The sequence below is a fragment of the Tachypleus tridentatus genome, chromosome 8 (genome assembly GCF_004210375.1).
Source record: "Tachypleus tridentatus isolate NWPU-2018 chromosome 8, ASM421037v1, whole genome shotgun sequence".
Taxonomy (NCBI): Eukaryota; Metazoa; Arthropoda; class Merostomata; order Xiphosura; family Limulidae; genus Tachypleus; species Tachypleus tridentatus.
The window spans coordinates 153,025,766-153,042,547 of record NC_134832.1 but is presented as its reverse complement, the minus strand read 5'-3'; the positions used below and the strand labels follow the sequence as shown (position 1 = coordinate 153,042,547).

The window sequence follows — 16,782 nt, the reverse complement described above, 5'->3', positions numbered from 1 at the left end:
TCTTAACATGTCAACACTATTACATTTCTTTTCACACATCATCACCAGAAAGTCTTAACATGCCAACACTATTACATCTCTTTTCACACATCATCACCAGAAAGTCTTAACATGCCAACACTATCACATCTCTTTTCACATAAAATATCATCACCAGAACATGTCAACACTATTACATCTCTTTTCACATAAAATATCATCACCAGAACATGTCAACACTATTACATCTCTTTTCACATAAAATATCATCACCAGAACATGTCAACACTATTACATCTCTTTTCACATATCATCACCAGAAAGTCTTAACATGCCAACACTATTACATCTCTTTTCACATCATCACCAGAAAGTCTTAACATGCTAACACTATTACATCTCTTTCACACATCATCCTAACACTATCATCTCTTTTCACATATCATCACCAGAGTCTTAACATGTCAACACAACACCATTACATCTCTTTTCACACATCTCTCTTTCACATACAAATATCATCACCAGAAAGTCTTAACATGCCAACACTAACACTTTTCACATATTCACATCTCATTTCTCACATAAAATATCATCACCAGAAAGTCTTAACATGCCAACACTATTACATCTCTTTTCACATATCATCACCAGAAAGTCTTAACATGCCAACACTATTACATCTCTTTTCACACATCATCACCAGAAAGTCTTAACATGCCAACACTATTACATCTCTTTTCACATGTCATCACCAGAAAGTCTTAACATCTATTACATCTCTTTTCACACATCATCACCAGAAAGTCTTAACATGCCAACACTATTACACCTCTTTTCACACATCATCACCAGAAAGTCTTAACATGCCAACACTATTACATCTCTTTTCACACATCATCACCAGAAAGTCTTAACATGCCAACACTATTACATCTCTTTTCACACATCATCACCAGAAAGTCTTAACATGCCAACACTATTACATCTCTTTTCACACATCATCACCAGAAAGTCTTAACATCCTAACACTATTACATCTCTTTTCACATATCATCACCAGAAAGTCTTAACATGTCAACACTATTACATTTCTTTTCACACATCATCACCAGAAAGTCTTAACATGCCAACACTATTACATCTCTTTTCACACATCATCACCAGAAAGTCTTAACATGCCAACACTATCACATCTCTTTTCACATATCATCACCAGAAAGTCTTAACATGCCAACACTATTACATCTCTTTTCACATAAAATATCATCACCAGAAAGTCTCAACATGCCAACACTATCACATCTCTTTTCACATATCATCACCAGAAAGTCTTAACATGCCAACACTATTACATCTCTTTTTTTCACATAACATGCCAAATATCATCACCACCAGAAGTCTTAACATGCCAACACTATTACATCTCTTTTCACACATTTCTTAACACATCATCACATCAGAGAAAGTCTTAACATGCCAACACTATTACATCTCTTTTCACATGTCATCACCAGAAAGTCTTAACATGCCAACACTATTACATCTCTTTTCACACATCATCACCAGAAAGTCTTAACATGTCAACACTATTACATCTCTTTTCACACATCATCACCAGAAAGTCTTAACATGCCAACACTATTACATCTCTTTTCACATATCATCACCAGAAAGTCTTAACATGCCAACACTATTACATCTCTTTTCAAAATTCTTAGTAATTTCCTAAATATGATTTTTTTAAGTTAAATTGTGATGTTAGGAAAGCACAAAAATAGTGTTTTTTTCTAACCTTTTATTATTTAAAAGCTTATTCAACTCTTGGGAGCCATCCTGTGTTGCTTGTCAGTAGGAAAACATGAAACTAATCTATCTCATGGCAACGAGTCAAATGTTGCTGATCAGTACAGAAATATGGAACTAACCTAACTACAGAAATGATACAAATGAATATAATAAGAAAAACAAATGTGGGTTCTGAACCAAGACAGGAGGAAAAAGAACTTCTTCCACAAATAGCTTTTTATGAAGTTGTAATTGATATAAATTACTGCTTTGCAGAAAATATCTATATATTGGTTCAATGTTGTTTCTCTCCTCCAAGTCAATCTACAGACAATGACTTTGAGAAGCCCATTTTAAAAAAAACCATAATGACTGATATTTATGAAAGACACCAGTAAAGTGTGGAATATGAATAACTTGCTGAACCACCTTAAATACTTTAGAAAAAGACAAAACTATTTGTATATTTTAAAAATGTTGTATCATCAGCAGGACAATAATGATTTATTCAAATTTTTAAATATACTCAGTCTATTGTTTTGTCCATATAATCAGATATTTTTGTATTTCGCTTGCTGCTCATACAGCTTTTGATAGTTAGTTCAGTACAATGCTTTTGAAGTTCATAGGCCTAAGTCTATACAAGTTACCTTGTTTACATCTTCAAGGAAGGTTACTACTTAAGATGATTTGAATGAATTTGTTATTAGATAACTTCTGTTTAACTTTCTGCATGACCTGTGAGGAGAGATTTAGCTAGGTGTAGAAAAGCCCATTTTACACTACTGAAGTCTTGCTTTACTGATGTAGTTTAATGCTAAAGATATCATGTTTTCCAAAATATCAGATTTTGAGCCTTGCATAAACACAGAATAGAATTTCATGTCAGAAAATTCTGTAACATAAACGTGACATTTTCCTATACTTACCTCCACTATATGTCCCTAGTAATTTTAATCTTCTGACACTTTCTACCTACTTCAGTGCACCCTATATACCAGATTCATATACTCCATTATTACTTCTTATTCACCTCCACTATATGTCCCTAGTAATTTTAATCTTGTGATACTTTCCACCTACTTCAGTGCACCCTATATACCAGATTCATATACTCCATTATTACTTCTTATTCACTTTTTTGAGACTGGCAAAATTATCAGACCCAAACACCAGCTATTGGGCAGGGTGAAAGGAGGTATTATTGGAAACACATTTTTGGTATAAGAAAATGTAAACTACTGAAACATACCTCTTGCCACACTTTAGCTTGGGGGAGGGTCCAGTGAGAGCAAGATTCACACAGAAAGTGTTTATGTACAAACAGAGATACAGCACACCAGTGAGGCTCATAGTCCTTCTGGAACAGATTATGTGAAATCTAAAATGTTGGCTGTGAAGGCCAACAGGAACAATGTCAAAACCATAACATCATGAGAAGAAATATGCAAGAAGGGACATCTATTCTGAAAGTGGTTCCTTCTGCAATACCAGATGCATCTGGTCTAAAAATATTACATAAATGTGATCATGAGAGTATTCCATTCTCCAATCATGCAGACAAGGTCCCATCTCTGGAATTATAAGACTGTGGACCCAAAGATAAATCCAAGGTGTAGTGATTAGGGCATAGAGACCACAGTGTAGTATAATTGTATTATAACAACATGATATTACGGGAACCCAACCTGAATATTACAGAATGTTTTATCTCAATTAGGAACCTGGAAAAGACAACAAGGATGGATAACCTAAAAATATTTTAGAAATAATAACAAAACTGATGACTCAAACACTATTTGTCTCTTGATGAATGAAAAAGATACTCAATAAAGCAGCTTTATACAGGACAATAGATGAAGATGATAGTCGAAGAACCACATCAGGAATTAAGAAACGTACAGTACAGTGGGACTAGCAGGGTTAAACTCAGGCCCGACAGACTACTGAAAATAATTAAACTACTTCCACTTATAAACTTCCAAAGAAGAACGACAAATGAACTGTGTTAATAAGGACACCACCCAAGAAATCAATCCCTGATATAATGAGATGGACCACATAAATACCAGGTGTCATGTCGAAAAATGATTTCCATACAACAAAAGTCTGACTGATGCTGATGTAAGAGATATGGCCAGAGAGGAAGGGTAAGAGGTTGACACTCCTGAAGATATTCAAGGAATGGAAACCAAGATTGACCTGGTCATGCGGTGTCACCAGAAGAACTTGAAAGAATGTGGAGAAAGTCAGTGCAAGTACCTTGGATAACAGACAAATCAGAAAGAAGCATAAGGATGAAGACCTGTTCAATCCTGAGTGAGAGCATATATGTCCAAAGTCATAAAGTGAGGTACAGGAAACCAGAGGGACAGAAGTTAAGCATTCCAGTGTGCGACAAAAGCAGATACAACAAAATTCTCTTCCATGGAAAGATCTTTGTTGGGATGAGATAACTGGTTGGCCATTAAATTCATTACACCTGGAATATAACAGGCAAGAAAAATGATCTGATGTTTGTATGCCCAAAAGGAAAAACCTAATGTTCAAAAGCAAAAGGATATGGAATTAGTGCCCCTTGCTTTAAAATGTATGAGATGACTACAGAATTGTCTGAATGAAGCATTACTTAACAGTTAAAGGCTCATTGAATTGGTAGAAGTTCTAGCAGAGTGATGTGAAGAGAAGTTTCCTCTTCTGGCCATAGGCCTTTGAATTGCATATTCTCTACACAAGTGCTCCAGTTCTGGACAGAAACATGTGTAAAAAGATGAAGGGACACCAACTACTGTGTTGTATCTATCTAACCACTAGTCAAGATCTTGCAAATTGGAAGTAGATAAAACAATTGGACAATCCATCATACCTGTGCAAATGTATCACTGGTCCCATAATAACCACTGAATGGTTTGCATGTAGGCCCCAGTGTAAATGAATGAGTGATTCTAAGAATGCCCACATCCCTAACAGAGATAGAATTGTATGTTATGGTGGAGAAGGAGACAACTGTATCTGAAGAACTACCTGTTCCATGTACAAGGTTGGGTTTGACTTAGCATGGAATTGAAAAACGCCCCTAAACGGACGAGGATCTGTGTGGGAGTAAGAACAGACCTATCTATTTTGGTAAGAAACCCAGCTCTTGCAGCTTCTGATAATAATGCTTGAAAATGAAACTCTGCTAACTGGCAGGAAGGGGCGAAAAGAAGCTAATAATCAATGCAATGGTGAATGTGATATGAAAAGGACCTAACAATTTGTCAAAAAACATACAGAATACATGAGAGCCCAAATGGAAAAGTACAAAACTGAAAAATCAGGATGTTATGCACAAAGTGAAGATAATGCTGTTCAGACTTCACAATCAGAAAATGAAGATATGCAATGGCAACATTAAATTTTATCATCACAGACTGGGTGAAAACAGCTACTGAAAGGAAATAAACCACTCCCTTGTATAGTGAGGATGCTGGAGGAAGTGAATGAGATGAGAAAGGTCAATGACAGTTCGTCAATTGCCCATTTTTTTTGACATTACAAACACCTGGGAATAATAAACCCTTCTAAGAGGAATTAACAAGCTTTGTGAGCTCCTTCTGCCAAAGTTTATGGATGATTTGAGCTTCATGGCTGGATGTAAGAGGGTCCTTGGGGAGCAATATGAAAGACAATGGAAAAGGAAACATGAACTGAATGAACAATACTTTCCTGAGAACTTGAATAACCCACTGTTCCATGGAGAAGGTGTCCCATACTGTCAACAAACCCTTTGAGTCAAGATCTCACAGGTTGTCATTAATACCATAGTCTATGCTCTATCCTGGAGAAGAATAGTAACTGGTTAGGTCAAAATATGCCCTTGTGTTACAAGATGAGGGTCTGAAAACTCACAGAGGTAGAAGGGGAAGAGTGGAGAGGTGCCACATTCATTCAAGATTCCACAGAATCAGGAATGCAAGCAAAAACAGATTGTTTGAGAAAAGAATCTTCTCTAAGATCTCTAAGGGACAAAGCAAAGCATCTCTCTCCAAAAGATCTCAAAAATAAACCAATCAAGATACTAAGGAGAGAGAAGAAGCCAATATCATTATTAAGGTAGAACTCAATATATGACTAAGATAATTCAAAATAGTGAGGAAGATCTGTGATAAGCCTCAGACAACAGTTGCAAAGATGACAAAAAAAACTGTTGTAAGTGACAAAGAAATTCTGAGATTGGTTAAAGTGAACTGTGGCATCTTGTCTAGAGCCTAGATAGGAGGAAGGGGATCTAGCCTTTGAAAGTCCAAATAAGGGTTATCCATGCAATGGAAAGCCAAGGCATGCTGATCCAATAAACAAGAGGACAAGGCATGACAATGATCAGCAAATCTTTTTGCAATGTCTGCATGCTCTACCCACAGAAAGTGCCTCCTAATGTCGGGCAACACTAGACCCGTGACTCATGAGTTGGTAAAGTAGGAGCATCAGGTGGCTCCACTTCTGAGAGGTGAATGTGTGTATTTATATTAAGTGTTTTTAATAAGATAAATAATAAACTCCAGACCCACCAAAACAGGTCTAAAAGAAAATGCAGTAATAATGTCAAAGAGAAACTCTCAGTAATCATATAAGACATCATCATAATTTCTGCCATCAAGAAAAGTAATAACAGGGTTTTTTCTACAGGTTTGGTAGAGAGGGCATATTGAATTAAGTGGAGAGGGTCACAAGATTAAAATTACTAGGGGCAATAGTATGGGGAATAACGACTGGATTACTACTTAGATCGGTAGAGAAGAGAAACTTTCCTTAGGATAAAGCTAGAGAAAAGATGTGTTTCGGAAAAAACATTTGACTATTGAGACATATACCTTAATATGTAGACACATAAAGAAACATTTGACTATTGAGACATATACCTAAATATGTAGACACATAAAGAAACATTTGACTATTGAGACATATATCTAAATATGTAGACACATAAAGAAACATTTGACTATTGAGACATATACCTAAATATGTAGACACATAAAGAAACATTTGACTATTAAAACATATACCTAAATATGTAGACACATAAAGAAACATTTGACTATTGAGACATATACCTAAATATGTAAACACATAAAGAAACATTTGACTATTGAGACATATATCTAAATATGTAGACACATAAAGAAACATTTGACTATTGAGACATATACCTAAATATGTAGACACAAAGAAACATTTGACTATTGAAACATATACCTAAATATGTAGACACATAAAGAAACATTTGACTATTGAGACATATACCTAAATATGTAGACACATAAAGAAACATGCAAGTTTTGACCACTGAAACATCTTAGTATGCAAATACTGAAACACAAGGCATAAAACTAAAGTCTATACTATGTAAAAACACTAACAAACATCACACTAACATTATTTATAAAATATAATGTGCTAACTGCCACGACTGCTATATTGGAGAAACAAGCAGAAAAATGGAAACCAGATTCAAAGAACACAAAAAGTCACCTTCACACGTTTTCGAACACTGCAAATCAAATAAACACAACATAACCATAGAAAACACCCAAATACTAAATAAAGCAAACATAAACAAACACAAAATTAAAGAAGCCTTACTTATACAACAACTCAAGCCCAAATTAAACCAATACAAAGGAACACCTTTATACCTATATTAGTAAATATAATCAAACATCTAAGCACGCCCTCTACATTCCTACACTCAGTTACCTCTATCTTTCTTTGTGAACCTGACGATGACCAAAAAAGGTAGAAACGTTGTTTGCTCCTCTACATATATAAACTTTTCTCAACCCAAACCAACTGTTTTTACATATATTTTTTTTATCTACAAGCGGATTTTCTCGTCATAACTAAGATATATTTTGTTGTATAAAACCGTACTGCTGCTATTATTACACAAACTCTACACAAATAACTTATTTGTTTTATTATTTTATTTCTTGATTCCCATAGTTTGACAAACCTTTATCTGTAAATCTTTAAATACATAATTATTATATCTATCTTTAGTTTTTAAGTTTCTTTTATTTTCTGACTTCTACAATTTTCATTAGATCTTCTATAACAACAACAAAAATCTAAAATGTTACCCAGTAAAAAATTATAAAAAGCAAAGATTCTTTTTGTTCAATACCTAACTTATTACCACAGAGTTTATTAATTATCAAATGTTATTTCTGAATATTTATATCTCCTTCAATGTCAATTCAAAGGTGATGTGCTACAACATGGAACAGATATCAGTTTAAAGTTGTCAAATACAATACTAACAAAGCTATTAAACTACTATAGTTTAGAATTACTCCTCTCTAGACTTTATATTTATTTTAATTTTTTAATCAAGGCATTCCGATCATATGATTATAATACCTTTCATGGCATCTGGATGGGGGCTTTCCATGCTCCACCTTCCATCTTCAGAATGGAAAATACCACTAGCAGGGTCCTAAAATGGCAAATTTATCTTGTTAATCAATACTCTAAGCATTTGAAGATAATGAATATATAAATGTTTAATTCACTGACAGTGTTGACATGTCATGACTTACACTGTTAGCCCAGTAATGATGTCACTAATATTGTTACAGATATACAAAACATGACATAGAGAACTTCTGCTATTCTTACACTGGTATGGTTTAAGTTACAACAATAAGGTTTCTGCTAAGAGTATTGTTACAGCAATAAGATTCAGAATACAACATGAAAACATTCTCAGCTTGGTAATGACTATAATTACACCTTTCTTTATCTTGTTTACAGCATAATAAACCTCTTTTAAACAGAGTACAAAGGTTGTAGCAAGAAAAAATAATTATTTGTTTTTCTCCTTGATTTATTGTTCTGTTTTAAAAAAAATAAGTTTAATAATTTATTACTAAATAGTAATAACCTACACACACACATTAATTGAAATGTGACTGTATATTACAAAATACTAGTCCCCCAAAACACAGCCAAGACAGGAAAGTCCAAAGGTCAATTTTATATTAATGGGTATGTGACCTGAGTGCATGTACACCTTGTCAATGCAAGTTATGTAATGTTAGCTAGGTATGACTGCAAGGTCAATATAATAAAAAATAATAAATATATAGCATTATGCGATTTAAGCTACTTAGACTAAACATTTGTACTTTTGTGTTATAATACGCAGCCAATCTATCACAAGAAAAGCATAATTTATATTTATTTTCTGATTTATGACGGTTATGAGGTTGGCTAAATGACATATCCCACACAGAGTATAGAAAATAACATAAAATGTAAAGTTTTACTGAAAAACAAACATTTGAAATGTATTTAGGAGGTTTTAGAGATTACACAAATAATATTTAAGATTTGGGGAGTAAAGAATATATTTATTTAATCACAACACAAATTCATTTTGCACTCAGACGTGTATCAAAACAGACTATTTTCACAAACAAATCTTCAATAAAAATATTTAATTAAAAAATACAATTTTTTGTATACAAAATATTTGTAAACTTTACTAAAGGTCTCCCAAATTTTGTAAAGATACACATGCTGTATCAAAACTTATAGTACAGATACTTACTGTATGTAAATGCGTAGATGTGCTTGTGTATTTTATACCGAGCACATAGTGAAAGGGTTAAAAGTAGAAAACAAAACCATAAAAACTGCATCACCTACAATTCCTCACTTAACTCACCATATGAATGGTTGTTCATACAAAAGTGTGTTTAAAAACAAACAAATTGCACAAAGTGGATAAAAAAAGGTTTCTCTTTGGAGGCTGAAATGTGAATATTCTAATTGCACAGAAACTCAATTTCCAAGTTCAGCACTGTTATGTTAAAGGTGGTCTCTATGTTGATAAAATGTTTTAAAATCTACTAAATTTATTTATTCTTTTAAGTTTTTAGTTTTATAACAAACAAGATGATATAACTTAAGTATTGTAAGTTTGTAACTATTCCACATCAAGTATAGTAATAGAAAAAAAGACCAATCAGTCTACCACAGGTATCGGAGATAAACTTATGCATACAAAATTGGGACATTTAAAAAATAACTGAAGAAAGGAAGTTTCCTGGTAAGAAACCTAAACAAGTAGAACACAGCATACTTTGAAAACTTGTAAAATTACATACAACATTCCACATATAGTTTTAAAGTTACTAGTGCTGAATGTAGGACTTACATTCATTTGTTACATTCTTGGCTCAGAAGACAACTAGAAGAGCACTCAGTATAGCTACTGACATGCAACACTGATCACATTCAGACATAAAAAGTGTCCATATGTTCACTGTTATCAACAGACATGGCTTATTTTTGGCGGACAATGATTAATAATATTCTACATATGTCAACCAAGTTGTATCCCAAATCTGATCATTTTTGACAAAGTTATATAGTAAAAATAGTGTGAGACATCCATCCTCAAGTTAACTAGGAAGTTGTTTTTGGATTTTCTTTTACCTTGACCTTCCAAAAACTAATCATTAGTTAGGTTTGGTCACTGCCTAAATGTGCACCAACTTTTGTCTAAATATATTTAGCTGTTTTAAAGAAATCTTGCTTGACAAACATACATACATAGGGGTAAAAACATAATCTCTGTCACTTTTGGTACCAGAGACAAAAATGGTATATGGCTGCTTAGGCACCTACATACTATCTATTATAATAATCATGAACTTACACTCTTTGAATTTAATACTGAAGTACTTGTATTACAAGCCTAATAGAGCTAACTGCATTCAACAATTAAAGTTCTAGAAAAATAAAAGTTTAATATTGTGATAATGCCTGGAAATATATCAAGAGCTGAAGCTAAAAACTTCACAGAATGAAGTAGAAGGTCAATAACTATGTACAAAATATCAAAAATAAGAACCCAAAACAAACTAATGAAACTATGTGGATTTTCCATGGATCGTAAAAATCCGAAAATTGTTACAACCCAAATATGTGCATGTTTTTTTAGACTTTACTAAATCAAATGAACAAAACTATTAAAGTCTCTGATGAACACAACAGTTCTAACAAAAATATCCTAGAGAATTTTTCCAGGTTCAGTTTGACCTAAATGAGACCACAGACTTAGCATAAGTAAAAAATTAAATCAGCATCTAAATCACACAGCTTTGGATACTGCTGACATTTAAAGTTACTATCTGAACTGGGTGTAAGCAGCTGTTTCTCCCTTTTGTTTTTTTATTTACAAATGAACAGTTTCCATATTAGCTTTCATAGTTTATTTATGACTTCAGTAAATATGAAAGCTATTCATGCATCATTATTTCTATCTTGTTTTTGAAAATGAAGGCAATTAAAATATATTTTTACTCTGTCTGTATGAATATCATGTTTACTTTGGAAAGAAGAAGATAGCTGGTTCAATTGATTGAAAATTTCAAACACTAAAAGTGTTATAATGTCAAAATTTATCAAATAAAATGGTACATACCATCTCAGCCGAAGCATTGCCTGTGATATTAAACAAATATTAGGAATTCTATAAATGCATGCATTACCTAACATCCTATCTTTGTCCTAACAATTATACAGAAGAATGAAACCTGACTTTTAAATGTTTTGAACTCAGCAACAGTTTCCCAAAAGATGCTACTGGAAACTCCTAAAATGAAATAAAAGAAACAATTTCTCATTGTATGTTTATTCAATGAAAAAATTCTCATGAAACATGAACTGCTAGTATCAAATACAATGTAGGTGTTGTATCATTTAGAATTACCCACCTCATTTTATGAAATAGCAACATGAGTAACAAAGATAAGAACAAAAATAAGTGTTTTTCTGCTTTACAATAACAGAAAATACATTAATGTATCAACATATCACATTCAGTGTAATATAAGAAAGATGAAGAGCTATAAAAATATATTTTATGTGCTTTTGAAAGGTCCTTCACATGTACAAAATATCTATTCAGCTTCCAAGACAGGAAGATCCTGAGCAAGGAATAAGACACATATAATAGAAAATAAAACTTATTAAAGTTGTGGTGTTGTCAGACAGAGAGATCTGCTAATAGTAGCAGGATCAATCAGAAAATATGTGGAATAGTCTGTAGTTGAAAATTTGACCGAGTTTTCCTTGTGAGAAATAACAAGATGGGTGAAATTTAAATGAAACAAACAGTACTTTTGTTATTAAACAAAAATTAAATTTTACACATGTACTTCAGCAAATAGGGCCTCAGTAAATTATATACTGGTGGCATTTAGTCTCATAGCATTTAATATCTTAGGATTGTTCTCTATAGAAATGAAACATGATCTCCGATATATTCTACAATTGGCATTTCCCAAGTAAATTCAGTTTCTTTGTCCAGTCTACAGTGTCACCCCACAACCTTTGTTCTCTCACAGCATTGGTTAACTGTGACAGACAGAACTCATTTTTTTGGCCAGAAAAGAATATTTTGGTCAGTGACTCAACATGGATACTTTTAATTACAACAACATCCCCTCAGGCAGAACAGACATTATCTATGACAAAGTAACATAGCAACTAAAACAAGGGAACTTCAATGGTTTTCTGTACCACAAGTTTATGCTAGAACTGCATAGAGACTAAATAAATGAAAATTCTAAAAATGAAGATACTGCAGGAAGATACTGGAATTTTTGTATTGTGTGTACAAACTGCCAGCTTGTGTGGAATTTAAAAATATAAACCTGTTAGCAGTAAAATCCTTCCTTCTTTCTAGATTTAAAACAGTAAAGTATTTCAACTTGAATCTATCTTTTTAAATAACAGTATCTAGATTAGTTTCATTAAAAATTATAAAAATGTTCTCTCTTTCTGGGAATGACAGCTTGGCTAATTTATTTCATTTTCAATTGTTTAATTGTATTTCAACACTTCTTTATAATGTAATAAATCTTTGAACTATTATTCTTAGTACCATCAACATGAAAAATCAGTTAGGTGCAAGATAAAAAACCCCAACACAACACACTGAAAAATACAACAATGTAGTACCATTTCTTGGCTTTCCTTATCTCCTAAGAAAATCAACATGGACCTCTACACACAAGTAACAATAACTGAACTTACATAACACAGTTACTTCTTTGCTCTACAAACCAATAAGAGCTTATGTACATAAATAACACAAACTAAACTTACATAAGGTGGCTGCTTCTTTGCACTACAAAAACAACATTTTTCCTCAGGTGACCAGTCTGTTGGTTTACAGTTGTCATACTCTGAAAAGCACAAATTATACTGTGAATGTAACATGCTTCTACAGCATTACTTAACATACCAAAGTGTCATCCTTTTCTAAGCTGAAACTAAGAAACTTATAACTAGCTTTTTTTAAAAAAAAAATTAAATAATTTGTTTTTACTATAAAGACCTCAAACAGACCTGTAGAACTCTACTGTTTTGCTTGTATTTGCTAACAAAATTATGATACATTTTCTTGTTCCAAATTGCAGTAGGGGTCAGATGTGAACGATAAAGCTAAATACAGACGTAAACAGAAACTTATTATTTTAATTTAACCATGATAGTAAAATGTTTCACTGTATGTGCAATAACCGTAATTTGAAAAGATGTACGGTGTGCAATAACCGTAATTTGAAAAGATGTACGGTGTGCAATAACTGTAATTTGAAAAGATGTACAGTGTGCAATAACCATAATTTGAAAAGATGTACGGTGTGCAATAACCGTAATTTGAACTGATGTCGGGTGAGCAATAACTATAATTTTAACTGATGTACAGTGTGCAATAACCATAATTCTAACTGATGTACGGTGAGCAAAAACCGTAATTTTAACTGGTGTATAGTGTTCAATAACTGTTATTTAAACTATGTACATAAAACTGCTTAAGAGCAACAAAAATACTTTAATTTCATTCCCCCAAATAACCTGTCATATTCCAGAGTTAAAAATGTCCACTACAAATGCATGCAACAATTCCATTTATACTAAATATATAATATGAGTAACCATATAATACTATTAAACATCAAAGCAAAAAACAAGCCTTCCAACACAGTACTCTATGTTAAAGTCAAGTAGTTAATGAGCAATGACTAACATATAGGTTTATTACTTAAACAGAAAACATTCATAATTTTTACCATGTACACACATGTTCTTGAATATAAACTTATACTTTTTTTTAGCTGAATAACAGGTTCACATAATATTTTACAAATTTAAATACAGCATGACTTTTTAGATACAACACAAAAGAAGTGTTACATGTCAATAAACTAACATGTGAACACAAGCAGAATAATTGACAAACTATAAAACACTAGATTTACAGCAGAATCATCTGAAGACCACTTGTATTCTTTTATTTCCATTACAATAGTATAACCTAAAATAGATGGACTATAACAGTCCTTCCAAGCAACAGCCTCTACATATGCTTTTATTTTTCTTACCAAACATATTTATATGAAATCTCAATTGACCATCGGCTGTGTATTATGCACCTTTGAATAATGACAAGTTGTACACAACAACAACAGTAGTATTTGCTCCTTTGCTGGCATTTCAATAGCAAGTGGAAACTTTACTGAAGCTATTTGCTAAAATGGTGCAAATGTTGTTATATTATTAAACTGTAGGATGATACATTGGAAGGTACATGTTAATTACAGATTTAATATTAGTTATATAGTAACCATTATGTTAAGAATATTTCAAAGTTATTAGTATACTGAAAGGCATTCCTCTAAAAACCTAAATACACTATACATTGTCATTTAACTTAGTCACTCAACTTGTGACTAGAGACAAGTATATTGAATAAAGGTTGGAACAATGTTAATACCAGAACTAATGATTAACTTGATTTCCTAAGAATCAATATTAAAATGATAAATCTCTGTGTTGTAATTTTATCTTTCAATAAAGACAAACTGTGATGTTTCATTGATCATGTCTACCCTTTTATGGTATTTTCCCAAGAGAACTTCACTCAAAGAAGACAAGAATCCTGCCATATTTTAACTGTTAAATATTACACAAATTCACTTCATACTACTGGTATGTGTTGAGAGACAAATCTGTGATGTACACAATTTCACTTCATACTACTGGTATGTGTTGGAAGACGAACCTGTGATCTACACAATTTCACTTCATACTACTGGTATGTGTTGGAAGACGAACCTGTGATCTACACAATTTCACTTCATACTACTGGTATGTGTTGGGAGACAAACCTGTGATGTACACAATTTCACTTCATACTACTGGTATGTGTTGGGAGACAAACCTGTGATGTACACAATTTCACTTCATACTACTGGTATGTGTTGGAAGACGAACCTGTGATCTACACAATTTCACTTCATACTACTGGTATGTGTTGGAAGACGAACCTGTGATCTACACAATTTCACTTCATATTACTGGTATGTGTTGGAAGACAAACCTGTGATCTACACAATTTCACTTCATACTACTGGTATGTGTTGGGAGACGAACCTGTGATATGCTTGGTGACTTATTCCATTACTCGTGTTAACATTTTTTGAAATCCTTGTTCATAATTTTAAAAATGTGGCTGTGATTTTGAAAACCTCTTAGCCATTTATAGCACTAATCATGGTGTATCCATAAAGAAACTACAAGCTTTTCAGATAATCAATAATGGTACTGAGACTTAAGCCCTAGAACATGAAACTTTTTTTTTTGGAATTGTCTCCCTTACAGTTAAAGTTATCAATTTTTTTTGGAATTGCAACTACAACTTGTAAAAACATTTTCTAACTTCAGAAAGGCTATTGTGTTTATTCATTTTTTACTAAGGCTATTATAAATCACAATTTCATGACTTTCTTCAAGGAAAGACTATGGTTTTCCATGAATTATTTATTAAAAACCAAGTAAGAAAATATTTTAAGTTTATCAGTAGATGAGTTAAAATATATTAACTAAGAATCAGCTGTTGAAACATTTTTTACTATATTACTAAAACTTCTGTTAATCCAAATGTGTGTTTCTATGACCTCCAAAATAATGTTTGGTTAATAAAAACTACCTTGCTACATACAGATTCTATTTCTTACTAAACTGTGAGTAAATGGGCCTTTATTTATCCTCATTAAATATAAATCAACCTTAACACATATCATTTCCAGCTTCACTAATTACAAGAAGTTTCGAAGTACACAAATCAAAAAGATCATTTTCAACTACAATAAGTTTTATTATCAACTGTACTATCTGTTTAAAACAAGACTCGCAGCTCTTTCTAGCACACAAATCACACTTAATGGTTTTAGATCAAACCAGTTTCAAAGACCAATAACCTTCAACAGCAGACAAACAGAAATGTTTTTACTTAATCTGATATCACTAAACGGGTCAGTGAGTTTCGTTCACAGGATGCTCTTTTTGCTATCTGCTTTTGATACATGGTAACCTTACTCTACAAGATACAAGCAGAAACATGGCAGCATTAAAAACACTGTACAAACACAAGGATAGAATATTAAATAAATATACATCCTGTGAAATAATATATCAAAGCTACAACATTCAAAGTTTCAGAATAAAAGTTTTCATTTTAACTTATAAAATAAAAAAATATATTGAATGGAAATGAAGATAATGAACCAACTTGAAACCAAATATTTATATCATCACACAATAAGAGATATCACACTACAACTTTGTCTTAGAGCACTTAGTGGTAGTTATCCCAACTTTTATACTGGACCATCAATATTTACAATAATGGATTTCTTAAAGTTTCAAACTCTGATGCCTGGAAGAAGCTGTCATTAGTGATAATAAAATGTCTAACTTTATGATTTTGCTGTTTTAAGCAATATAGTTTTCCTTGTCACTTTTTGGTCATGCGGGCTATCTGATTCTTACTTTTGCCATCTGAGAGTTGGGCAGCTTACAAATCTTAACACTTGTTATCCTAACAATTTCTTTCAAACATTTAATAGACTTGGCCACTGAAACTCTAGACTGATCTAGAAAAAGTTCCATATTCTA

General features: G+C 32.5%; 1 protein-coding gene across 2 annotated transcripts in view; it reads right to left on the bottom strand.

Moving 5' to 3' along the window:
* LOC143223767 (mushroom body large-type Kenyon cell-specific protein 1-like) overlaps positions 1 to 16,782 on the bottom strand; it is a 58,684-nt gene that overhangs the window by 18,946 nt on the left and 22,956 nt on the right. For both annotated transcript variants that reach the window (XM_076452172.1, XM_076452173.1), the window contains 2 exons: positions 12,928 to 13,007; positions 8,167 to 8,242 (listed from right to left, as the gene is read on the bottom strand). In XM_076452172.1, coding sequence (XP_076308287.1) covers positions 8,167 to 8,242; positions 12,928 to 13,007 — 156 coding nt within the window. The remainder of the gene's footprint in view (positions 1 to 8,166; positions 8,243 to 12,927; positions 13,008 to 16,782) is intronic.